At 34.5% G+C, this 25128-nt stretch overlaps 5 protein-coding genes across 8 annotated transcripts; 2 read left to right on the forward strand and 3 right to left on the reverse strand.

The window, feature by feature from the left end:
- Nucleotides 1–694: 694 nt before the first annotated feature.
- Nucleotides 695–2194, forward strand: LOC101497105 (uncharacterized). Its single transcript, XM_004485376.4, has 3 exons — nucleotides 695–1092; nucleotides 1415–1734; nucleotides 1816–2194. The coding sequence occupies exons 2-3, from the start codon at nucleotides 1444–1446 to the stop codon at nucleotides 1960–1962; spliced, it is 438 nt and encodes a 145-aa protein (XP_004485433.1). The 5' UTR covers nucleotides 695–1092; nucleotides 1415–1443; the 3' UTR covers nucleotides 1963–2194.
- Nucleotides 2195–2533: 339 nt separating this feature from the next.
- Nucleotides 2534–9015, reverse strand: LOC101497437 (MACPF domain-containing protein At4g24290). 4 transcript variants are annotated; one of them, XM_027337372.2, is made up of 9 exons: nucleotides 8943–9015; nucleotides 8762–8816; nucleotides 8087–8370; nucleotides 7322–7560; nucleotides 6018–6219; nucleotides 5264–5332; nucleotides 4985–5171; nucleotides 4591–4757; nucleotides 2534–3621 (listed from the first exon to the last, which is right to left on the reverse strand). In XM_027337372.2, exons 3-9 carry the CDS (start codon nucleotides 8345–8347, stop codon nucleotides 2923–2925), a joined length of 1824 nt encoding a protein of 607 aa, XP_027193173.1. In that variant the 5' UTR covers nucleotides 8348–8370; nucleotides 8762–8816; nucleotides 8943–9015; the 3' UTR covers nucleotides 2534–2922. The 4 variants fall into 4 exon arrangements, with proteins under 4 accessions (XP_027193173.1, XP_004485434.1, XP_004485435.1 ...); XM_004485377.4 differs by lacking the exon at nucleotides 8943–9015 and having other exon boundaries at nucleotides 8762–8918; XM_004485378.4 differs by lacking the exons at nucleotides 8762–8816; nucleotides 8943–9015 and adding an exon at nucleotides 8587–8715.
- A 1209-nt stretch (nucleotides 9016–10224) lies between these two features.
- Nucleotides 10225–12307, forward strand: LOC101498970 (uncharacterized). The gene is made up of 3 exons (XM_004485383.4): nucleotides 10225–11243; nucleotides 11328–11901; nucleotides 11949–12307. Exons 1-3 carry the CDS (start codon nucleotides 11099–11101, stop codon nucleotides 12193–12195), a joined length of 966 nt encoding a protein of 321 aa, XP_004485440.1. The 5' UTR covers nucleotides 10225–11098; the 3' UTR covers nucleotides 12196–12307.
- Nucleotides 12308–12796: 489 nt separating this feature from the next.
- On the reverse strand, nucleotides 12797–16256 carry LOC101499290 (stromal 70 kDa heat shock-related protein, chloroplastic). Its single transcript, XM_004485384.4, has 8 exons — nucleotides 15509–16256; nucleotides 15136–15388; nucleotides 14974–15053; nucleotides 14724–14866; nucleotides 14520–14618; nucleotides 14150–14339; nucleotides 13556–13954; nucleotides 12797–13406 (listed from the first exon to the last, which is right to left on the reverse strand). The coding sequence occupies exons 1-8, from the start codon at nucleotides 16061–16063 to the stop codon at nucleotides 13005–13007; spliced, it is 2121 nt and encodes a 706-aa protein (XP_004485441.1). The 5' UTR covers nucleotides 16064–16256; the 3' UTR covers nucleotides 12797–13004.
- A 2152-nt stretch (nucleotides 16257–18408) lies between these two features.
- Nucleotides 18409–24374, reverse strand: LOC101499607 (shaggy-related protein kinase kappa). Its single transcript, XM_004485385.4, has 13 exons — nucleotides 24100–24374; nucleotides 23739–24012; nucleotides 23577–23669; nucleotides 23435–23494; nucleotides 23055–23327; nucleotides 22502–22576; nucleotides 21166–21222; nucleotides 20943–21083; nucleotides 20814–20864; nucleotides 20272–20367; nucleotides 19663–19746; nucleotides 19454–19556; nucleotides 18409–18771 (listed from the first exon to the last, which is right to left on the reverse strand). The coding sequence occupies exons 2-13, from the start codon at nucleotides 23943–23945 to the stop codon at nucleotides 18683–18685; spliced, it is 1329 nt and encodes a 442-aa protein (XP_004485442.1). The 5' UTR covers nucleotides 23946–24012; nucleotides 24100–24374; the 3' UTR covers nucleotides 18409–18682.
- Between the last annotated feature and the right edge of the window lie 754 nt (nucleotides 24375–25128).

The raw sequence follows: 25128 nt of genomic DNA on the forward strand, positions 1-25128 counted from the left end.
CTGTGTTCTGTTACTGTTCCTGCTTAGCTGTCAGATGTTACTTTTCCTAATTTATAATTAATAATAATAATAATAATCACGACCACTTCCATTTTCAGTTTCTTATGCAGCAGCCTTTTTCTCTTCTTTTTATTATAATCAGTGGAGATTTTATGAGATTATGAAAGATTCATACCGCAATCTTTCTCATCATTACTTTTTAAGGTGCATGCTTCACACTATATCAATGAAAAATAACTTGAAATGCTCCTAGTATTACATTTTAATCAGAATCTTGCACGGGAGACACAATCTAATTAACATAAGTAATTTTAAAGAAATATATAAAGTTGATTTGACAAGAATGAAAGAAATATCAAGAGACAATTTACTAATGATAATATCATTGACATTTATTGTTTAAAAATATAGAATTCAGTTTGTAAATAAAAAGAAACAGAGAGACTTTAGGCTTTAATCCTCAAAAGACGCGCGTATCTCCTTTTATTCGGTGTATTGATTGATGTGTTAATTAATTTTATAGAAATAATAATCATTTTTTAGCAATAGAAATAACAATCATGTTGATCAGGAAAGTTGATGTTGCTTTATGCATATAATAATTAAATTCTTATGAGATTGATGTTGATGTTGATGTTGATGTTAAGGAATGTTGTGATTTGTAAAAGGAATAGGAGTGGTTGGAATGGAAATTATTGGCTGCACTTGTCCCACAACACAAGCCACTATTCATGTGACTTAAAGATTTGGATTAATTACAACAACCTAGATGAGATGACATGAAATCCACCCTTAAATATGAGTCTTACTTTTATGTTTTAAAAGCAACTATATAAAATTCATCTTGTTATAACTCTTGAGACAGCAAGGCCCATTCTTTTTATTTCTTTAACTGACAAGGTATAGTATTCAATAAGTTAAGCATCAGGATCATATACATAACTAGCAAATTTTTTATTGGTTATAAAGGTAACTCTACTGAGCATCATGTTTGTGTGAAGCATAGAGGAGTGTCTTGATTTTGAACATGACATTTAAGATATTGGAACACCACATTACATTCTGATCTCTTATCACACTGAAAAACTGAAGGTATGTGAGTTTATTTCTATTATTTATGTTTACTACTTAGAGAATGACATGGAGCCAACATATGTGACTTTCATCTCTCTGACTCTATTCTTTCCTGTTTTGAGTCATCTCTTAATTGTGTACAAACTAAATAATGCATTAACTTTACAACTAAATTTTGGTCTTAAGATATTTTCTCTTACTAATTTGTTTCAGGACAGAATTTCACTTCAAATTAACTTTAGCTGTATTTGAAAGAGATCTTGCTTGTAAGCTCAAATTAACTTGGCCTCCAAGTGATTCTGATACTTTATTATATGTTTGCTTTTCTCTTTTGAATTAGAACAAAAACAAAACAGATTGAATAGTACAATGAGCGATTTAAACAGTGAAAGATCAAAGACATGGAACATATACACAGCTTCAAACCCAGGACCATCACATTCACAGACAGGAGTTGATGAGGAAGGTCCATGGAAAAGCTTTGGAACATCTATGAGTGCTATATCTTTTGGTTTTGTTGCCACAGCCATTTTGATTTCAATGTTTCTAATAATGGCCATTTTTGAACATTTATTTAAACCAACTCCACAATCTTCTATGATGCCAAGTTATCAGGAAGACCACTCACTACCAACCACAAAACAAGCAAATGCACAATCAGTAAGTCCCTTTCGTAAATAGTTTACATGTTTTAACACATATGTATACTGTGTGTGTTTATTTATTACTGCATAATTACAGGTTTCATCGTCTTATGCGTGTGATTTGTCAGTATTGATGCCGGGGCAGCAATATCCTACCTACATTGCACAACCAGCACCTCTGCCTTGTCCAAGGGAAGGAGCTTGTTGGCCTTCTCATCATGAACATCATTTTGTATTTAATTAGCACTAATTTTTCTAACCTACAAACAAATTATTATTAATGGATTTATCTGTATACATTATTTACAGACACAAGAGATTATTGGGGGTGTATTTGTATATTTACAATGTTAGGCCTGTTGTTTCCAACTTGGCTGTCCTCCAATGTACTTCAAATTTGTGAAACCGCAACACAATTTCTTCTCATGTTCTACAAACAACAAGACTTCACTTGACAAATTATGTTTTCATTTGTATGTTTACATTCCCGGGAGAATAGTGTCAAGGTCTTGCTTTGAAATCACTGAGAGTATTTACCCACTAAAGTTTGTTTGCTTTGATACTTAATTTCACCACAAGTGAAAATATTGCACCAAGTTACACATTAAAATTGCTTCTAGATCAAAGCATAGATCACTTCCCTTCAAAGTCAATTAACTATAACTAAACCAATTTTATAAAATCAATTCCATTCAAACTAACTTTTATCAAACGCTCACCTATATTCATATTAAGTGTCTGTTGTACTTCACCATTTCTCGATCAAGAGTGTTCGACTATAATTTCCAAATCACTAATGAGAATAATAAAATATGTGACATAATTTTTTAATGTATTAAATTGATATATATTAGTGTTTACAACTTAATGTCTCCCGGTGATCTAAGTAAAGCAAGAGGAAGATATTTCACCAGAGACCCGTGGAATTAATCCAGCTAGTCATTTTTCTGGACTGTAAAAGTTTACATTTAAAGTGGAATTTCAACAGAGGTAAAAGCCCCAGCACTCCTTAAGTCTTCACATCAATCTCATTAAACCAATTCCCCCATTGTATGTATCTCTTCGTGAATGTGTAAAAAGGCGACCCTACCTGATTAGGAAAACTAAAACCAATTATCTTGATGACAAATACCCTCCCTCCTCAAAATTGAATACTTAATAATGCTGATGAAGGCACGAAAGACCTAACGAAGAACAAAGTCGGCTACTGATCATCCAACATGTCATCATCATCGTCATCTGGTAATATCAAAGTCAACAAAGAATACTTAACCCGTAGCGAAATTTTGCCTTTCTCAACCACAAGTCTAGCTCCAGTGACAACCCAATATCCAGGAGTCTCCTGCGGTCCTCGGGTCATCTCAGTTGTGTCAACAAATTTTAGAAGTTTGGGAGCTTGGACGGGGACGGGAGGGCCACCTGGATAGACAGCTGAATTTACATTAACATCTGCAGGACGTGGAGGTGGCTTCTGAAAAGCCCCTGTGAAGTGTTGGCTAATAAGAGTGGATATGAGTCCTGACTTGGCTCCTAGCCCAGGAGACCCATCCCACTCAGGACGTTTTACCTCCTTAGCTCCCAACACAGTTGAGAATTTAAGTCTTAAGAAGAGTATATTTTTAAAGCCATAATTCTCAACTTGCAATTGTGCTCCAGTTACTATTGAAAGCTCCTCTTCGGACTCCACAGGAGCAGTGCACACATGAGAGAAACTCTTCCATTGAACCTTCTCGTAGAATCTCTTATCATATGACTTCCGCTGAAAGTTTTCATTTGAATCGTCTTCAAGCTGAAATATTTTTGGAAGAGATGAAAGGTGTTGCATATGGATGGCCAACCGATTGCTTTTCTTACCTTCAAGATAGAGACGGAGACCAGTCACTGGCCGCTTACCTACATCAACCTGTTACAACACGACAAGTTTTTCTGGATTTAGAACAAACATTACAAAACATAGAAAACCAAATCAACAAGTAACGACACACTTTAGAATGCCCTCGTCAAAAAATGGTTAATTGATGATATATGTTAACAATTAGGTAAAACTACACCTATATTAGCAATTAGGTAAATATCACTTAGATCCTTTAAGTTTATTTTATTTTGATTTGGTCCTTTATGTTACATTATGTTCGCATTGTTAACTTTTTATCTCAATTTCGACAATAATTAGTTCAATTGAAAGCTTTTGATAATTTAAAACTGTACCAAATCTGTAACAATATATCATTCATACTAATCCTTCAAAAAACATTCATCAAATCTTATAAATGATCCATATTTCTTGATTTTCTTTACAACAATTTAAACATACGTATAGTCTTAAAAACAAGGTAATAAAGATCCATCCACATAATCAATGTTTTTAACTTCCTTCACATACAAAGTAACTTGGACAATCAATTTGTTGTGATGTTTCAATTAGATCTTAACATTTTATGACAGTAATTCGAGAAAATTTTCAAACTTAAAGAACTACATGTGTAATTTAATGTATCTTAAAGATTAATAGTGCAAACGAATGTAACGTAAAGGACCGAATCGAGAAAAAATCAACTTAAAGGACATAGGCGAAAATTGAACTAAACTTAAAGGACTAAAGATGTATTTTTACCTAACAATTAAATATGCTAATAGTACTTTTAGTTTTATACCGCATGACCTAGAAGGACGCAGCATCTTTATTTGAAAGACTAGGTTTCATGACTAAATAAAAAACAAATCCTAAAATCTTCTTCACACTGATTTATTAACTTTCCTCCAATACATACCAAAGGACATGAGCATAATATATTTATTATGATCAGACGAGGCACAGTCAATCTGCCACTGAATACGTAGACGTCCAGAACCCAGAAGAATAAACAGTTACCTGTATGGTGTTCACATAGAGCCTTGGCCCCAGGAAGCTAAACTGTAAAGATGCAGAGCTCCGTTGCTTCCATTGTGGACCAAGAGGAAGTTCGTTGAATACAGGTGCCCACTGCCTTGGCAGCTGGAATTCCAAGAATTGGTGGAGCTCTACAATTGGTGGTTTATCTGCAAGTATCAATGCAGAATGATGAAACATTTCAAACTGGTTCATATATTTTGCATATAATCAGCCAACAGCAAAGAAAAACAAATTAAAAGAGGGTGATCCATGGGAATCTAATATAATGGGATAAAAAATTCAGGCTCGAATGTATATGAATCAATAATCAACATTCAGTAATGTTATTTAAAAAGAATATATATGTGCAAATAAAAGTAGCAACTTTGCTCACATCGTAAATAAAGGTTTATGGCATGGCTCAAAAATCCACTCCCCGGAACTCCGTTTAATAGAGAGGTAATTGGAATGAAGGACATTGAGATCACATCAGGCTCCAACTGAACAGTCTGCAACCAGTCATTATGCGATAGTCTTTTGTCATCACTACCACCTCTCCTCTTGCAAAAGCTTACAATATCCTGCAAAAACAAAAATATTATAAGGACAACTGCTATTGTAAAATGTAAATAAAAATGTTAAAAAAGAATTCCAGGTTATGTTCGAAGCACACCTCCTTATGTGAATAAGAACTTGAGGGACTAATATTAGCAAATGTTAGCCTCTGCGTCCTGATTCCAAACTGTAAGGAAAACAAAATTGATAAGGTATCTCCAACCTAACAAGAGTTCCCATGAACTAGTGTAACAAAGAAGAGATTATCAATTAAGATCAATAAGTTTGACACATTGATTCACAAACCTAGCAAATCAAAAAAAATTTATTTGAGCAATGAAACTAGCCCAAATTTATACTCACACGTTCTCATTCTCTCATGCAAGTAATTAGCTTGGCCCCACTGTAACATTTTCTGAATGGCTCATCCCCAGACTGTACGCATACCTTACATAATTTGTACAGTAGTCTTTTTTCTTTGTTTTTCCGTTGTTTAACAATAGTACAACACACCTCTTTGTTTTTCCAAATTATAACTAATAACCTAAATGTGGCTAAAAGTCTCAAACAAATATGAACCCCTATTTGAAGTCTCTTTGAGGCAGTAAAATCGTGTTGGAAAACTGGCACAGTATAAAGCTATTGCTTTTATTATTTGTATTTCATTCTTAACGTGGAAGTACATTGTGATAAAGAGAGTCTAATGGTTAATAAATGAAGAGAAATGCTGTCAGGAATTGTGTTGTATCTGTGATCATTATCTGTATAAATAAACAACACAGACAGAAAGATGAAAGAAAAATGAATAACAGTGATTCTCAATATTGGGATTTTAAACATATCGTGAAAAGGAAAAGCATAATTTCACAAACCTTGTCATTTGGGAAAACTTGATCAGAAGCTATGTCATATTGACCATTGGCATCCAGAAACCTTTTATCTGCCATTTCTTTCAATTTTTTCTGAACATCAGCAGGTTGGAGAGTTGATGAGTGCTGCTGCTTCAAATATATTACATCTTTTCCTCCCATCTTCATACCAACAATAATATGGGTGCCAAAGGTATCGATAAACCTGGGTTAATTGTGAAAAGCAATATTTAGCCAGAGTTTCAAGTCCAAACAGGATTAAAAAATAAACGGAAGCTGGGTAGAGTTAATCCTAATTGAATTAGATAACCACAAGTACAATCAATTAAAGTTGCACCCATTAGTTAGCCTCAACGTAATTAGTGCACTCAGTCGATACAAACAGATTTGAAACTATAAAGCATAAACTAAATTAAGATTGCAGAGAAGATTACAGACCCAAATCAATCCTAATTCAAGTAGAACCATTTATCAAGTGCCATATTCTAAATCTAAATGCAAGAGAACAACTGAAACTAGAGAGCAAATGTGCCGACATAAGTTTTTATCAAGTGAAAATTGGCTTGTAGTTGGAACTTGGAACATCCCAACAATCACCTGCCTAATCATATTATAAGTCTACAGCAATTTTGCTGTTGTTGAAAATGATGTTGATAAGTAAGGTAAAGTAGAAGTAAAATTGTGCTGACTTAACAAAAGTGAATCTCACTGAAGAAATAAGCAGATAGATGCAACCAAAGGCTGACATAAATGTGGTATTACATTCATTAACATATAAAGATCAAAATACAAATGCAAATATATAAATCCTTGGGCATAAAAAAACAGTTAATATACTAGAGAAAAAGTCTACTTGATTTAACGAATCTGTGTGTAATGTAAAGTGAGTCAAATGCATGCGGAAACTCGATGTTAACAAAAAGAAATTTCAGCATCACCATTAAATTATAAATTGATAAATAAAAGAATATTCCATTCTGCTTCTTCAAAACTATTCAGAAATATAAATCAACAGTCATTAGAAATTTAACAGGTTCATGATTCCAAAATGAATTGTGTGTATTGCCTAAATATGACCTACCAAGGAAGGACTATCAACAGAAATCAAAACCCACTTCTTTCAGTTCCATCCTACCAGTTAAGCCAACCCTTGTTGGTTTTACATCAGAGCAGGGTTACCCACAATTCCAAAAACTAACCAATATATGTGACAACAAGAATTCAGAGGGTAATAATATTTCACTTGACATGGAACTTGACGATAGTTACACGATTTATCAAGATTACATTAACAAAGCTCAATTCACCTTGCTAATGCAGGTGGGTCCCATGATGCTGGTACAGCTTTTTTAACATGGTCGCAAAGTACCATCTGAGACTTCTCTAATGCAACAGTGTAAAGTGTAATTAATACCCCATCAAAAGCAAGGGTCTTGGTATGGGATGCATCTTTCTGCCAACTCCCAGAAAACTCAAACATTGAATTGAAAAGCCCTGAGGGAATTTTGCCGGTCAAAGACAACTCCTGATTGAACTGCTCTGTCATCTGAAAACAAGCAAACAGCCAATGAAAGAGAGACAAACACTCATTGGCTTGGCACGGTGAGTGTTAAAGCAATGCAAATAGGGCACGCCATTCTGAAAACAGATTTCATCGCCCAAAGACCAATAGAAAGAATTACAGATAAAACATAAAAAAAGGAAGGGGAGAATCATTACAGATGGAATGAACTGTTTTCCTTTTAGTGTAATTTGGACAATGATGACAAGGCCAAACAGGAAATTTTGAGGGTAGAATAATGGCCTTGCTATGTTTCTGTTAATTAAAAACTAAATTTCCATGAATTTGATTAGCTTGGTAATGCATCTATTTGATTATCTAGCACATATGAAAAAGTGTATTTCAATAAAGAAAACATAAAGAAGGCACCAAGAGATTAAATTAAATGGGCATAATGATGCATGTTGCATGACAATATTTGTGACTTACTTCTACTCAACAGATGAAAATGATTCTCCAGCAAAGACATGTTTACAGAATTGACCTCTCCAACTAAAAAAGGAAAGTATACCTGCTGAAAAGAGAGAACATCAGACCTGAACCTAGTGCGTTCCCCTTTATCACACTTTATTGATTTGGAAACATTTGGTAATGAAACTCCACCAGGTAGAACCACCTCTCTGACATCATCTTCGTCTATCTCAATTAAACGTGAATTTATGGATTCTCCTTTACAAAATTTGAGCCTTATATCAGAAGATATATCATATCCACGCCCAACAGATCCTATTGCAATCTCAGCAGCTTTATGAGCCTGATTTTTAGGTGCCATAACTCAACACATCACTCTCCTCACTGAAATCAAAAACAAATTCAGCATTCTTAAGCAACTATTGAGCTCATTTTATTCAACAAATTAATAACATAGCAAACACATGAAGTCATATACAAATCATAAATTCACTGTCTAAAACACACAAATAATGCATATAAACGTAAATTGTCAACTGAAAAAATTTAAATTAATAATAATACTAACAAATTTCCCAGAAATGAGTTGTGATAACCCACCAAACTCTGCATAGTGCCCCACAAATGAAGGGGCTTAGCTACAATTAACAAATTTGATGCCCCACTCAAACTCAAACATGTACAGAGACAAACAAGCATGTACTTGAAAACAAACCCATTTTTAGTCAAGACTTGTAAACAAGCAAAACTTGAAGATTATGAGCAAAAAGCATACATTATAATCACTGTTTGCGGATCAGTGCCTTGTTTCTGTCTGGTATTTCCAAACCCTATCGCAAAAAATGAATTTTAAAGGGGAAAATTAGAATTAAAATTAGAATTAGGTGGAGAGAGAAAAACGAAGACATGTGAAGAGAGATAAGTAAATAGAAGACAAAAGAGGTAAGAAAACTCACAATCGTACTCTTTTTTTTGGAAAAAGTAATAAAATGCTAATTTTTGATACACTATGATGGTTATTACACTACGGTTTTTATAGTTAACTTATTACACTTGTATTTAAAAAATAAAATAAAAAAATTCATTGTGGTAGAAAATAGTTAATTTTGTGAAAATAAAAAATAAGTAATAAGCATAAGATGACAAAAGCTGTGAGTCAAAAAAAAAAGATGAGAAATCCTGAGTTGACTTTTCCAAAGTGATGAGTAATAGTAATGACACGAGTATAGCAACTTAAGAGATAAGTATATTTTTATGTTAGCAGCTATATGTCAAAACACAACATAATCCAACTCAAGCTCACATAAAACCTTTCTATGAATACACAACTTCACCAAAAGGTATAAAACCTTTCAATGAATTTTCCTTTCACTACCTTTACGAGAACAAATTAGATTGTGTGACAGCCTTAATAAGAGTCACTTCCTTTCAACGTGTTATTTATTACAACTTTGTCTAGTGTTTTTTGACCTTAGTTAGATGCAAAATTGGTGAATGCCCTCCTCGCCTCATCACAATCACATGAGAACACGTTACTTCCGGTTCCAAGGAACCAACCAACCAGTCCATTGTTAGTTACTTAAAAATCAACCGACAAGAATGTTCAAAGTTCAAGCAATAATTTGGTTTTTGATTCCAATTAAATAAAAATACATCTAACAAGTTATTTTTACCTCAAATTCTAAATCTACCTCTCAGATCAGATCTGATACACAATAAAAGTAGTAGTAAGTGAGTGATGTGAATTCAATTTGAACCGCACAAACATTGTTTGTTCTGTTCACTTCCTTGAAGAATCGGACAATTATTTCGTCTTGATTCATTTATTACTCACTATATAGGTTCACATTTTCTCACTCACTAACACATGTGTGTCACTGCACCAAGCAGCTAACTATACAAAATGAATGGTTATTCCAAGATTGATACTATTACTACTGACGCAGATCATAAGGAGATAAAGGAATTAGATGAGAAAGGAGAGAGATTTGGGGTGATACTGGGTAAGAGCTCTTCAGTTTCTTCTTCTTCTTCTTCCGCGTATGGATTTCATGCGAGAATGAAGAGGGCAATATCAATGGGAAGATGTTCATCAGTTACAGAGAGGTATGGTAGGATCCATGATCAGAACATGGCAATAGCATCATCAGATCATGACACAGAAACAAGATCTGTCAACAACAAAAAACACAAGGGAGGTAACAACATCCTTAAAGCCTGTAAGCGTCTGCTTGGATTCTAGATTAGTACAGTACAGTGTTTCTTATAACAATAATTATCCAGAATGAGACTGGAACCAACAATAATGGATTTAGGAGTTTCAAAATACTTCAACTACTGTGTATTTTGGCTTTCAAGCTTTGGTAGTAAATTTGTATTTTAATTATTATTATTATTATTATTATGCCTACTTTCATTAATTAATTAAAGAAATATAGATCTTGAAATGGATGGGACTTGATCCAGATTTGTTGTGTCTGCAATTTGCTTGATAAATGATAATAATATCACAGTAATGCAAACACAGTGCAACTACAAGTGCTTGCTTCAATTAACACACTCACACTCAGAAAGCATAGCTTCAGTTGGATAGTCGAATCTAATCTAATAAATTTGATTTTACTATAATAAAGGCTATGCAATACCCTTTTTTACTTCCAAATATACCCTTTCATATTTCATTGATATAACTTTATTGTCCGTGTCAAACACTAGCACCGTGCTAATTTTCTTTTCTCCTCCCAGTTTATTGAAGTGGAGAATAATTAACTATAACCGCATAGAAAACCGACACAAACAAGCATATACGTGATATAACCGCATTCCAATTATGTTAATTACTAAGGTTAAAAATAATTAAAAGAAATAAATAGTAAATAGGAGGAGTTATTAGAAGTTGAATTGATAGAATTAATTATAATAATAATTAACTGTAATAAGACAGAGCGAAAGAACAAAAATAGAAAAGCAGATTGATTGATCCATTCCTATTCTTACGCTCTAATCTAATCTATAATCTAATATAATCTTCTCCTTTTCCTTTTACCACTCTCCATATATAGTTTATTACATTTTGAACGGTACACAGAAAGAAAAATAGATCAAGGAAATTATGGGGGACGAATCTCCAAAGAATAAAGTCAAGTTCCTTTGCAGTTACGGCGGAAAGGTTCTTCCCCGTCCCTCCGATGGCGTCCTCAAGTATGTTGGCGGCGAGACTCGCGTCATTTGTGTCCCTCGTGACGTCACTTTATCCGGTATGTCAAACTCGATCATCGATCATATAGATTGAATGAATGTTTTCCTAATAATAATAAGAATAATAATGTAAATGTTTTCAGAGATGATGAAGAAAGTGAGTGTGATGGTTGATGGAGATGTTGTATTAAAGTACCTGCTGGTTCCTGAAGAACTTGATACATTAGTATCAGTTAGAACGCAGGAAGATTTAAAGCACATGATTCAAGAACACGATCGACACGAAAGTGGAGGATCCCCATTGCTTCGTGCTTTTCTATTCCCTTCCAAACCACTTGTCATTGAATCACAGAATCAATTGCAATTGCAATTGCAATCACAATCACATCCACTGTCTCTTGAACCATATTTCTTGGAACAGCGTTACATTGATGCCATCAATGGAATCATCAGGACAAGTCCCAGGGCTAAGTTCTCAACACGCTCTGCATGTTCATCACCAAAATCAATATCGCCGGATGGACATACTACCACGGAATCTCCGTTCCAAGGTTCACAGCAGTTGCAGAGTAGGACGACAATGCAAAGAGTGAGAAGTTCTCCAAGTTTATCAAACCTTAATACACAAGCATCAACGCAGTTTGATCATGGTGTTAGCAGTAGTCATTATCACCATCATCATCCTCTTATATCTACGTTTAGACCAATACAAGAACATCCCCAACGTTTAGACCAATACAAGAACATCCCCAACAAGGGATGATGGGAATGGGAATGGGAATGGGAAGGCCACCTCAAATGAACATGAATATGAATATGAATATGATCACAACAGATAGTAATAGTAATAATAATAATATGAGTGGAAGTAGGGGTATGAGTTACTATTATTCCACAAACAACAGACCGCATAATAAACCCTATGCATACCATGATGATTCCACAGGTCATGTTATGGTTGAAAGAGTTCACAGCATCCCCCGGAGTCCAAGAATGTCTATATGGGAATGAATTCATCCTAACTACATTATTTGTTTTAACAATATACATATTAGAACAATAGGATCATGTGCTCTTGTAAATCGCTCAATTGTGTAAATAATATTTTTGTTTTAGTGGTGCACTAATATTACTTTCATTTTTATGTTAAAAAATTGGTTTCTCGTGTTCCATGGAAGATCAGAGGCTTAAAGTGCTTCAATAAGTACAGATTCTCATCAACTTTGCAACACCATATAATCATTGCCATGAGTAGAAATCAGAATACGTCCTCCATGAGGAAATGGATCAAATATCAACGAGGCCAATTGGTACTTCGAGCAAATATAAAATGGCTAAAATCAAACATATCAGTAGTATGGTAATAAACGTCAGTTGCCCTCTTTATAATCCTCTTTCTTCTATACGAAACTCACGGAACTTACCAATCTGACACTATCATCCATACAAACTTATACTTTCTGTTAATATATATGCAACAACCATTCTTGTTTCTTATTAATTGAAAGCAAGAGCACCAGATGTACCATTTCCATGAAAATATGCAGGCTCGTATCTTTTTTTACGTGTACAGAAAATTATTTTATTTTTCTCATCTCGTATTAAGACAATATTCAGCCTGTAAATTCCATCCACAGTACCTATATTTCACAGACAAAATTTCCAAAGGTACAGAAACGAACGTCAATGAGCACCTACATATAATAAAGTCTAATCTTAATGAGAAAACAAATGCCTGCTCTCCCATTGACAAAAATCACTACGAATTTAGCACAGAAGAAACATAAAATAAAATAATCCTATTAAATAATCTCTATAACTCATTTAGAGTCGGTAAAATCGGCATCAATCACATCGCCATCTGGTCCCTTGCCTGATGATTCTGAGGGGCCAGACTCGCTACCAGGGGGTGTAGGTCCTGCTGGTCCTGCAGCTCCAGGCTGGTTATATAGAGACTGACCTAGCTGCATAACTTCCTGGTTGAGGGCAGCAATGGCATCTTTAATAGTTTGGGTCGATCCACCAGAAATAGCATCTTTAAGCTCCACCAGTTTAGCTTCCACCTTCTCTTTCACAGGGCCAGGAACCTTGTCTCCTAGCTCTTTCAATTGCTTCTCTGTCTGGTAGACAACAGAGTCTGCCTGGTTCTTTGTGTCTATTGCATCCCTCTTCTCTTTGTCCTCCTTTGCAAATCTCTCTGCCTCATTGACCATCCTTTGTACCTGCATATCATTCAACAGATTATAATAAGCTTCAGAACAGCTTCTCGCCTCAAATGCTTCACAAAATCACCCCAGAAGTACTAAGCATATATATTACAATTATAGATAGACAGTTTTACAAGTAAATGAATGAAAGTCATTGAGGATACCTCATCACCAGGCAAGGTACTGGCACCAGTAATGGTGATATCTTGTTTCTTCCCTGTGCCCTTGTCTATGGCAGCGACTGACAGAATGCCATTTGCATCAATGTCAAATTTCACCTCAATTTGAGGAACCCCACGAGGAGCAGGGGGGATACCATCCAAGCGGAAGCTACCAAGAGATTTGTTGTCCCTAACAAATTCTCTCTCACCCTGAAGAACATTAATTTCTACACTGGTCTGTCCATCAGCGGCAGTCGAGAAAACCTCTGATTTTGAAGTGGGAAGGGTAGTGTTTCTAGGAATAATTTTGGTCATCACACCACCTAGAGTTTCCAAACCCAACGATAGTGGAGAAACATCCAACAGCACAATGTCGCTGACATCTCCAGCCAAGACACCAGCCTAAAATCATTCAAAAATTACACATGATGAGGATAATGATATAATAAATCAACAAATACAATATAGTGCAGTGCTCCACACAAATATTTGAACAACACCCTTCAGTTAAACAGCATTCTCTCCCACTTCCCCAACAACTTAATTGAAAAAACTACAAAAATAAATTAGTTCCTTGGTGAGAGCAGATAACCCCACCTGAACTGCAGCACCAAGGGCAACGACTTCATCTGGATTGACAGTGACATTTGGGTCCTTCCCAGTCATCTTCTTCACAAGCTCCTGAACAGCAGGGATACGTGTTGATCCACCAACAAGAATTACCTCATCAATATCCTTTATTGAGAGTTTAGCATCCCTCAATGAATTTTCCACTGGTGTTTTGAGTCTGAAACAATTCATATGAATATTACTATATCAGAGTAGTTAATTCAACTTATGCAATATAGCGTCAAGGAAGCAACAAAATCGTATCAGCTTGAAAATCAGTTAGTCACATTCAAGCTCTAGGGCAGAGCACTTCAAAATTAGAGGGAGAGCAACAATAGATTCAGTAGGTTACCATTACCTGTCAAGAAGATCTGAACATAATTCCTCGAACTTAGCTCTTGTAAGAGTGGTCTCAATATGTTTGGGGCCATCTGCTGTGGCAGTTATGAATGGTAAACTGAAAAAGGGTGTATTAACAGTTCAGCGGTTAGCACAAAGCTTACAAGGCACACTCATAAAATACCACAATTGGGCACAGATTGATCAATGGCAAAGCAAATACCTGATGTTTGTTTGAGTCAACGATGAAAGCTCCATTTTTGCTTTCTCAGCTGTCTCGGTAAGGCGCTGAAGAGCTTGTTTGTCTTTCAAAAGATCAATACCTTCATCTCTCTTGAAGTCTCCAGCAAGCCAATCAACAACCCTCTATAGCCAACAGATAAAATAAGGAACAATCGGGGCGACTATGTGTTCATCACCACATAAACCAAATTATAATTCATAATACTAAAGCAAGGAATAAAAACTCAAACCTTGTCAAAATCATCACCGCCCAAGTGTGTATCACCAGAAGTAGACAACACTTCAAACACTCCATCACCAACCTCAAGCACTAGAACGAAATTAAATAGAAATGAGCCTATATAATGTCTCAAACCCAATCAAAGAAGGACAGCAGGAGGGACTTCCAATACCTGAGACATCAAAGGTACCACCTCCAAGGTCAAATACCAAGATGGTTTCATTGTTTTTCCTTTCAAAGCCATAAGCCAAGGATGCAGCAGTAGGTTCATTGATAATTCGAAGAACTTCAAGACCAGCAATCCTGCCTGCATCCTTTGTAGCAGTCCTTTGTGAATCATTAAAGTACGCGGGCACAGTGACTACAGCCTTAGTTACTTTATCATTCAAAAACTTTGAAGCATCGTCGACGAGCTTCCTCAAGACCTATACACAAATAATTCAATACATAATAATAAGAAGATAAACCTATCATCAGATACCTAGCCTAAGCACGTGATAAAAAGCAAGCAATAACATGATTATGAAGACAGAAAACAAAAGTACCTGAGCAGAAATTTCTTCAGCAGCAAATGATTTACCGATAGCGGGGCAATCAAGTTTGACGTTGCCGTTGTCATCCCTGATGACTCTGTAAGAAACCTGCTTTGACTCTTCGTCAACCTCAGACATCTTCCTTCCGATGAACCTCTTTACAGAGAAGAATGTATTCTCGGGATTAACGACGGCCTGGCGCTTGGCAATTTGACCAACCAGCCTGTCGCCGTTCTTGGTGTATGCAACAACGGAGGGAGTGGTTCTCTGACCCTCGGCGTTGGTAATGATGGTGGGTTTTCCACCTTCCATGGCAGCGACAGCAGAATTGGTGGTTCCCAAATCGATACCAACAACTTTCTCATTGACAACTCTCAAAGTGAAACCCTTCCTTAGGGTTTTGGCTCTCAATTTAGGAAATGCGGCGCGCGGGAAGGAGACGTGATTTGAATTGAGACGGTGGCCTAAGAATAGGGTACGGGAATTAGAGGAAGTGGAATTGGGTTTTTTGAGAGAAGAGAAAGAGGCTGTTCCGAGACCGTGAATCTGGGCACTAGAGGAAGCCATGAGAGAGATAGAGAGAAATGAAATTAACCCTAACGCTAACGCTAACCCTAACCCTAATTTGCAGTTGTTGAAGGATAGAATAAAAGTACAAGTAGCAAGTAGAGAAATGGATGAGGTTGAAGCGTTGAAGTTGAGGAGATGAGAGAGTGAGTGAGCGAGCGAGCGTGTGAATAAAACGGGTTTTATTTTAGTGGGAGGATGAGGGTTTGGTTGTGTTTATGTGTGGAGCCGCGTGGCGTAATTGTATTCTAGAATCATCTCATACTTTCCTCTTCCATTTATGTCCTTCCCAATATTCTAATTCACACTTATAACGTAACCATCTTCGCACTTCGCTTTTAATCAATTTTTAACTAATAAGTCATATCATTTTTTGGTTCAAATACCACACGATTTAGTTTAGATCACTTTCTTAAATAAATACCATTGGGTTTAAAAAATGCGATATTAATCAGGTCGCTTTTTTTTATAGATATAATTAAATTATTAAATACTATATATTTATATTATATCAAATAATCTATTAAAAGTTAAATTTGATAGCAAAAAAAAATTGCAACTTAAAAGTATTGGGCCTTATTCTAGTATTTGATATTGTCTTTTATGTGCCTTAGTTATCTTAATATGAGCTATTTAAAGAAAATAAATATAATATCTAAAATAATAATAAATCAAACATTTTGTTGAAATAAAATAAATGAAAGTACTAAAATGTATATATATAATTTGATTTAATTTTTAAAAAAGTAATTCAAATTTTGATATGAATTGTCAAAGGCATATTTCTTTTGATTTAATTATGCATATTACAGTCCTCTTTTCCTTATTTATTGTTGGATGATATAGAAATCTCACAACGAATAATCTTTCTTTGACAATAGACATTCTATTGAAATATTCTTAACCAAATCAATATTCCTTTTCACTCCACCAATAAAGTTTTTCGTGGTTCTAATAAGACTTTAACTCCTATACTTGTTTTTTTGGCACCTTCCCTCAAAGAATGTGATAAAAGGTAAATGGAGATGGTAGCTCCATTGGTAATTTAGGGTGATCGGTTTTTGTTGCTTTTTGATAACTCTTTTGGAGGTTGAATCACAAGTTTTGTAAGAAGTTGTGGTTCCACTTCTAATATTTATGATGAGCTTCAAGCCATTTCTCACGGTCTTGATATTGCTTGGAGTCATGGTTCTAGAAATGTGATTTACCAGTCAGATTCTCAAATGGTCTGAGATTTTTTAAAGAGAGAGTCTCGTCTACTCATCCTTATGTGCTATTGTTGGGTTATACTCAATATTTGATTTATAAGAAATTACAACTTGTCTTTGTGCACACCTTACGTGAAGGAAATGTTAGTGTCGTTTGCTAAATTTGGAGTATCATTTGTTCATGATCTAAGAGTATTTTTTGCTTGTCCCCCTCCTTTGGTTATTATTTGTTTAGCGGATTCTATGGAAATTTAATTCCCACGAGTTTAATTTTCTATCGTTTGTTTTTCCATTGATAAAAAAAAAATCATCTGAATTATTTTCACAATAAAATATCTAAATGAATCTTAAAAAATAAATTTTTTGTGATTTTTTCAAGGTTTTAGATCCACTTGCAATTCTTACTAAAATCATTGCACAATATTTTGTTAATTGTTCATATGCAATTTATTAATATTATATCAACATTTTGTACATTTTTTTAAAATTTTTTTAATCGTTGTATTTGATTTTGTTACAAAACTTATGTCAAATCACTTTGAGGTAGGTTGGAAACCTCCTAGTAAAAATTCAATAAAAGTCAATATAGATGGAAGCTATCTTGACAATTTAGATAGTTCCAAAGTTGATGATCTAATTAGAACACATGAAGAATGAAAAATGAATTATATGTTTCTTTTGCGAATAGGAGAGTCCTATCGATCTTAATTCAGAACTGGATCCAACTTGACCTTAGAGTCACTTGGAATACAAGTCATATCAAGTATAACTATAGTTTGCATTTTATTATACTTTGGCATTTTAACTTCCATCATATTTTGCAAGAAGGAAATGTCATTAGTTTGATGTTTGCTTGTACCAAGACTTCGGGATATGAGAGAGAACATCCAAACATACATTTTGCGATCTTGCATAGTTGTCGTGCCATTTATCCTATATTATTTTGGATGATGCATTAGAAGTTATTAGGATTCGAGTTAAGTTCTTTCTTATTGGTTTCTTTTCTTAATTATATTTTATGGTAAAACACCCACAGTAACATTTATAGTTTATGTATTCATTTTCAGCCATACGAAGCTCATCAGACGTTAAATAATGTAAGAACTAATATACTGCAGAGTATATCACACAACATCATGAACACTGTCAAGTATTATTCTATATAATAAGATGTACCAAAAGGGCCTAAGTTAACTGGTAGCACATGTACGAGACAAATAAATATACATGAAAACACTGACTCCTGAGCAAGAATAGAAAACAGCTCCTTTGACAAGAAAATATAAAAAAAATATGAAAATTATCATATTATAAATATAATCCTAGGAACTCTTTCGGTGTCACTTTCTCAGATACACCCGATAATTTACAGCCTGCTAGTAAGCCACAGGGGAGGAAAAAATAAAACTTGCTAGGTGTGCAAAGCCATAAATAAGTTCTGTTTACGAGCATGTTCTGGAATAAGCCGGTTGATGACATCAGGTGGAATACCAGAAAGTTCTGCACGAATGAACATATATATCAAAGTCAGGAAGTTTCTTAATTCACTAGTAGTTGTAAAAACAGTATTACACTATTTTCACTTAATTACAACATGCAAATATATACAACAGAAAATGGTCAAAATATCATTATAAATGATTTAATAAAAAATGGTGCTACTTTTCTAATTATTAAGAAAACATAAAATCAAAACAATAACTTTTTCAAACAAAAAGAGGCTCCTAGTTTCTCCAAAAGATTTGTCCTATTTCTCTAAAACAAACTAGAGGGAAAACCAAGCAAAAATAAGCGAGAAAACCGTGTGTCGTGCACTCCTGTGGCGGAAGACATGGTTGTAAGTGATGATAAAAAGCCTACCATCATAAAAATCATCCTTTTTGGTAAATTAAAAAATAAAAAATAAAAACTCATCCTTATATGCTTTATATGCAGAATTTGCACCAAACACATTTTCCTATACAATCCTGACTCGGGGAGTTGCTGACCCCATATTATGAGACTAAAACATTTTTTCCTTTTCCTTTTCCTTCCGTCCATTTAAAACACAACTTACTAACAAATCATGTCAGTGTTGTGAGACAATTATACTATTGGAGTACTGCTTTAAATGGAGCTGTTTCAAAGAACTTTAATTTTAGATTGTGCTCATCTCAGAGCCTAAGGTAGTACTTAGACTCACCCTGAGGTTTAAAATTAAACAGCGGAGGCAGTGGGCGACCATTGGGAAGGCGAGTGTTTGGGTCCCTCAGTTCATCGAAGAAGGGATGAATGCAAGCTTCCAACTGCAGCCACAATATGACATGCATCAAATAATTTTATAATAATAATAATTGTACATTCAAGACAAGAATACAATACAAGTACAAAAAGTAGGGAGGTTAAACTTACAGCAGTGCATCTCAAATTAGGAGAGTACTGAAAAAACCTACAGACAAGGTCCACTGCTTCTGGGGGTAAGCGTTTCTGAAAGACCTGTCAATCACGATAATGTCGTAGTCAATCCCTTTTGCAAACAAGAACCCATTCAAATAATGTCGTAGTCAATCCACATAGATTCTTTTGTGTTTGCTTCTTTTATTTAAGTTTATCTTTTCATTAAATAAACTGTCAGGATACGGTAGAAATACAACTCTAGAAAGGATTATGCTTTGCATTTATAGGAAACAACATTATTATCTTTTTTCCATGAACCATTACCCCGATCACACAAGGAACAATCGACATTCAAGATATTAAATTTTGAGGCAGCTCAATCACCAGCTTTGCCAAATACTCAGAAACACAGGTAGGAAAACATGCAAATGCCATCAAATGAGCTTTGTTGCCACAAGTGTGATTGGAGAAATAGATAGTACAAATACAGCCTCAAAATATATTAGAAGCTAGCTTGCCAACTAAGAATTAGCATAAATAAATTAACACAAATCCTGAATTACTAAATACTAGAAGCATTTCACAATAAACTTCAGAATGCAAGCAAAACACAAGAGAGTAAACCTTGTGCCATGGGTGAGGTTTTATCTGCGGAAACTTAAATTCAGTATAATTTGGGTTCATGCACTTTATCTCCTCTCTGGTAGGAGTTCCCAAAACCTGAAATAATAAAAATTTGAATTGTAATTTTCTGTGACCACGTTGATGGAAAAGTGAATTACAAAACCGATATATCAATAGTACAACAAAGAAACTAGCAAAAACTAAACGTCAAAATGTATATCTAAAGTGAATTTGGCTTTTTCTCTACTCTGTCAGGGTCAACCTAAGAAGAGTTAATCGAACATTGAGAATAATCTTTACAATAAAGACTAAAAGTAACTGCTCCAAAACAAAATAAATATCCCTTCCATTGAGTCAGAATGTATAGGAATAAGTCCGATTCCCCAAAGCATGTATAATTTCTGACTGAACCAACTAAATGTATTGTACATATAAAGTTTGGATAAAATAGTTCACACGCATTCATTGAATATGGAAGAATTACATAATTCTGGCATGTCAAAATCTAGACGGATTGAAAAACTTGGATGGTAAATCCTTACCTTGATGATTTCAACTAGCTGATCAACTCCACTCTCTCCAGGAAACAAGGGCTGCAATTTAGGTTGAATTTCAGGGAAAACGAGAAAGAAACAGAATACAAAGAAATAAGGGAAAAAGTGTCAAATCACCTGTCCAAGAAGTAATTCAGCCATTACACAACCAGTTGACCATATATCTATGGCAGTTGTGTATTCAGTAGCGCCAAATATAAGTTCTGGGGCACGATAGTATCTTGAACAGATATAAGAAACATTAGGTTCTCCTTTCACCTGATGAATTAGAACAAGAATGAAACTTGAGGGGCAGAAAAGTAACTTCCATCAACCATCAGTTCTTGGCTTAATATCTTACCAACACTTTTGCACTCCCAAAATCACAAAGTTTCAGCTGATGAGTGTGCGGGTTCACCTGGCAAGAGTAACGCGCATTTGAGAACAGTAACTGACTAACTGATGCAAAAGCAGATATACAGGTGTATATTTATCATCTTCCAGCTGGGTAAAGCAATTTCAAAATAACTGTCTGAAAACAATGAGACAATTGCGTGGCTCTTTCATATCCAAGGAACAGATAGGCCCCTTTAAAGGACTATATTCAAATTCAATCCTATAGCCAGGTTTTCTGATGTCACAGAGAAAGCCAGAGAAGTATTTAATTATTCAGGAAAACCCGTAATTTCCTCTACTTGTCAGATTTTTTACATGGTGGCCACATGACTTCATCTTATACAATCAATTATATAGAGAAAAATATAGAAGAACCAAATATAACAAGGCACCCCGACCCCGGACTCAGGTTTGTTGTCCGAGCAATTTTTAAAATGGATATACAATACATAAATACTCAGAATGGCACTGTTCTGTATTTCCCTTATACTAATATAGTTTCTAAAACCTTCGCATATCATTCACAATAGAGAAGGACAGACTCCGGCAAAGAAAGTGGGATGATAAAATTAAAAAGTGACAATTTGAATAATCTAAACTCCATAATTTCAACCAGAAACAGTGACACGAGAATACCAGCATGCATAAAGATGTGTGACATATACACTATTAGTAATATAAAGCCATATTTTTTCAGCTTGTCTCTCCATCTAGTAGTTCAAGTTTATAGAAAGTAGGTCCTTCACATGCTAAACCAGCTTCTTTCCCCAAGATTAGGGATATAATGCCAGTGTTAGGCCTCCAACGGTCCAACCGTTTGCAAAAGTTTGTCTTTTCCATGGAGGCATGGACAACTAATAGTATATAAAGTAAAGCCAGCATTCATAAAACTATTCATTCCAGTGCAAACATCAGAAAAAAGCTTAAGACATCATCAACTGATCAAAGTAAACTACAATTGAAAAGTCTTCATAAGAGTAGGTCCTTTATTTGCAAATGCAGACATATAAGGATATCTATATATATATAGCAGCAGGCAGGTAAGCACTTCGCCAAAAATAAAATAACATTGAACCGAACAAGCTGTAAAAACAATATTCCATAATTATTTGTTTGTTGTCATCTCAGTAATGTTTCCTTCCAGTGTGGGTTTATATAGATGTGAGAGCGTTGAAATATTTCAACTTGTAAATTAGCATGTGAAAAAACAATATCATAATAAACAAGCCCATTATGAGGCATTGACTAAACTTAACGAGTCTCATGTAACAAAAATTTCAATTATTCAAATAATGTCTTACAAGTAGGTTCTGAGGTTTGATGTCACGATGACAGATGCCAATGCAATTATGTATGTAAGCAAGTGCCCTGCATATCTGTAGCCAATATCAGAGAAAAGAAGAAAGAAAATTGTCAACTGACAAAAAACTACCAGGGATTTGAAATGTGTAAATGCACACTTCTTTGATTTACTTCCCTTCTAAAAGTCTATTACCCACATACAAAAACTAATATCCATTACGATTTCATTTTTAATATTTTAATGACTCTTGAAAAATAATTCAATATGTGAAACTGAACTCGAATTATTCAGATTAGATAAATCATCAATATGTAACATATGAATTTGAGAAAAACAATCAGGCAGGAGTTAAAAGAGACAGGTTTTCGTGGGCTGATCATATATTATTTTTACAATATCTTACTCCATGCAGAATGCAATTTATATATAATAATCATCCCATATTTAGGGGGACTGTGACCTACTATTTGTATATGAATAATGTATAATCACTATAATGTATTTCCAGATTTCCAGTTCCAAATGTGACTAACAAGCAAGCAACTAGATACCTGGTATGTATAAAGTTTGACGTATATTAGAGGCATTCGCTGGTTAATCCTGCTATAGCTCCTCGCAATACGATTGACGGTTTCAGGAACATATTCAAGTACAAGATTCAAGTAAAGTTCTTCTTTGTCAGTTGTGGAAAAGAAACAATGCCTAAGGGCGACAATATTTGGATGGTCCAGCATTTGCATAATCTGTAACTCTCTGTTCTTGTAGCGCTTGTCCTGGAGAACTTTCTTGATAGCAACAATCTCTCCAGTTTCTCTACATTTTGCCTGATAACAACATTGATTAATGAAATGAAAAAGATGTATGTTTGTATGTATGTGATAATATATATTAACAGCATGACATTTGAGAAAGCTATGAAAAGCAAACTGACTTGAAAGACAACGCCAAAAGAGCCGGTACCAACGACATGCTCGGCAATATAACTAACATTCTGTGAAGTAGAAAAGAAAAATAGTTAAAGAAAAAGTTAGTTGTGAAAATGGTGTGGTATAGGATAGCATAAGCATAATGACCTGCTTAGATTGACCATTTCGTCCGCCAATGCTGGTTCGTATTACATGTCCTGTTTCAGCACCCACACCGTCGATGATGTCAGGCTCACTCTCCTGCAAGGTTATGAATGAGAATAGGATACAGAGAATTGTGTGAATGGAGTTATAAAGATGTGAACTAACTCTGTCATCATCATCGTGATCGTGATGATCGTGATGATGATCGTGGTCGAGGTTGTCCCTGAGCCTCATCTGAAGCATCTCTCTCCCAAGCCAATCGACAGAGCTAGAAGAACCTCTTAAGGCAGCAGACCTGGAACTGCCGACCCCACCATTACCATTTCCGTTTCCGTTTCCATTTCCAATTCCAAGACTAGCGGCAGATGCCATAATATCACAACACAGTCGCTACTATGTGTGACTGTTGTGTTTGTTTTGAATACTTGTATTAAAATAACTACCAAACACAGCAGAACAACAATTAGATTTTATGAGATCTACTAATCTCAGTTCAAAATTAAAGATATAAGAGAATCAAAAGCACCTGAAACTCCAACAAATTGTGGTGAACAGAATGGGAGAAGACTTGCATTTTTATTTTAATTCATAATTTCGATCTATCGCACTTGATTTCAACCCGATCGCAAATTCAATCTGCTTTACTCTTTCTCGATCTTGCTTTTTTCCCTCTTAATACCATTATTATTATTATTATATATTTTTATATTATTATATATACCTGGGCCACTTGCAACTGCTTTACGCCCTTCTTCCTCCTCACCTCTACCCACTTTCCAATATCCCTTCCACGTTATCTTTATCTCTTAAACAAATATTCATTATTAAATTCTATTTTTAATTAGTCCAATTCTTTTTTAATTAACCTCGTTTTTAAAATAACACTGTATTCTCTTTACAAAATAATGTACCAAAAATTGGTATCCTACTTTTTTTAGTTTTAACTATAAGAGAATCAACAAATTTCGATTTTAATAGAGTCGAGAGGAGGGGGTTAGAAGCCCATACATGTTTGGTTTAAGGAGATAAGAGAAAATTTAATAATATTTTTATACTGTTTTAGTTTACTTTTATACAAATATTTTAAAATATAGAGATAACAAAATCAGCTCTACAAATAATTTACTCTCTCATTTCCACTATAGGGACAAAGTTTAGGGGTTAGCCTACAACATACTCACCTCATGCTAGGCTTATTTTATATAGCTCATGCTAGTTTCTTTTTAAAACTAAAGTTAACTAAAAATATCATATTACTTATAAAAAAAATACTTTACACTAGTTCAATAATAATTTTACACTAAAAGTAAATTATATTTCGTTTTTAATTTCTCTAACATTTTTTGTCAATAACTTTGGTTTCTATTTTAAAATTATTTTATAAGTATTTTTTGAAATTTTTAATGATAAAATCAACATTATAATAATTTTTCCCACAGAAAAATTATAAATTTTTAATAAATAATAAATTAAATGACACATCCGTGTCTTTTTTTTTATAATAATAATAATAATAAAATCAAATTTTCCCTTTTTTTTTTTCATTTCACTCTTT

The sequence above is a fragment of the Cicer arietinum genome, chromosome 1 (genome assembly GCF_000331145.2).
Source record: "Cicer arietinum cultivar CDC Frontier isolate Library 1 chromosome 1, Cicar.CDCFrontier_v2.0, whole genome shotgun sequence".
In the NCBI taxonomy this organism is placed as follows: Eukaryota; Viridiplantae; Streptophyta; class Magnoliopsida; order Fabales; family Fabaceae; genus Cicer; species Cicer arietinum.

Bases quoted from the DNA above. Each gene is read 5' to 3' on its own strand.
- LOC101497105 (XM_004485376.4), top strand. From the start codon at position 1,444: ATGAGCGATTTAAACAGTGAAAGATCAAAGACATGGAACATATACACA. The intron at 1,735-1,815 runs GTAAGTCCCTTT...GCATAATTACAG, and splicing joins AACAAGCAAATGCACAATCA to GTTTCATCGTCTTATGCGTG.
- LOC101497437 (XM_027337372.2), bottom strand. From the start codon at position 8,347: ATGGCACCTAAAAATCAGGCTCATAAAGCTGCTGAGATTGCAATAGGA. The intron at 6,220-7,321 runs GTGAATTGAGCT...CAATTAACCCAG, and splicing joins GACCCACCTGCATTAGCAAG to GTTTATCGATACCTTTGGCA. The intron at 5,333-6,017 runs GTTTGTGAAATT...TTTTCCTTACAG, and splicing joins AAGTTTTCCCAAATGACAAG to TTTGGAATCAGGACGCAGAG.
- LOC101498970 (XM_004485383.4), top strand. From the start codon at position 11,099: ATGGGGGACGAATCTCCAAAGAATAAAGTCAAGTTCCTTTGCAGTTAC. The intron at 11,244-11,327 runs GTATGTCAAACT...AAATGTTTTCAG, and splicing joins TCGTGACGTCACTTTATCCG to AGATGATGAAGAAAGTGAGT. The intron at 11,902-11,948 runs TCCCCAACGTTT...ACAAGGGATGAT, and splicing joins TTTAGACCAATACAAGAACA to GGGAATGGGAATGGGAATGG.
- LOC101499290 (XM_004485384.4), bottom strand. From the start codon at position 16,063: ATGGCTTCCTCTAGTGCCCAGATTCACGGTCTCGGAACAGCCTCTTTC. The intron at 14,867-14,973 runs GTTTGAGTTTTT...TGTTGGCTATAG, and splicing joins GCGGTGATGATTTTGACAAG to AGGGTTGTTGATTGGCTTGC. The intron at 13,407-13,555 runs GTATCCTCAATG...AATGATATGCAG, and splicing joins GTACCTTGCCTGGTGATGAG to GTACAAAGGATGGTCAATGA.
- LOC101499607 (XM_004485385.4), bottom strand. From the start codon at position 23,945: ATGGCATCTGCCGCTAGTCTTGGAATTGGAAATGGAAACGGAAACGGA. The intron at 23,670-23,738 runs GTTAGTTCACAT...ATAACCTTGCAG, and splicing joins ATCACGATGATGATGACAGA to GAGAGTGAGCCTGACATCAT. The intron at 21,223-22,501 runs GTAAGACATTAT...TACTCTTGCCAG, and splicing joins TCAAACCTCAGAACCTACTT to GTGAACCCGCACACTCATCA.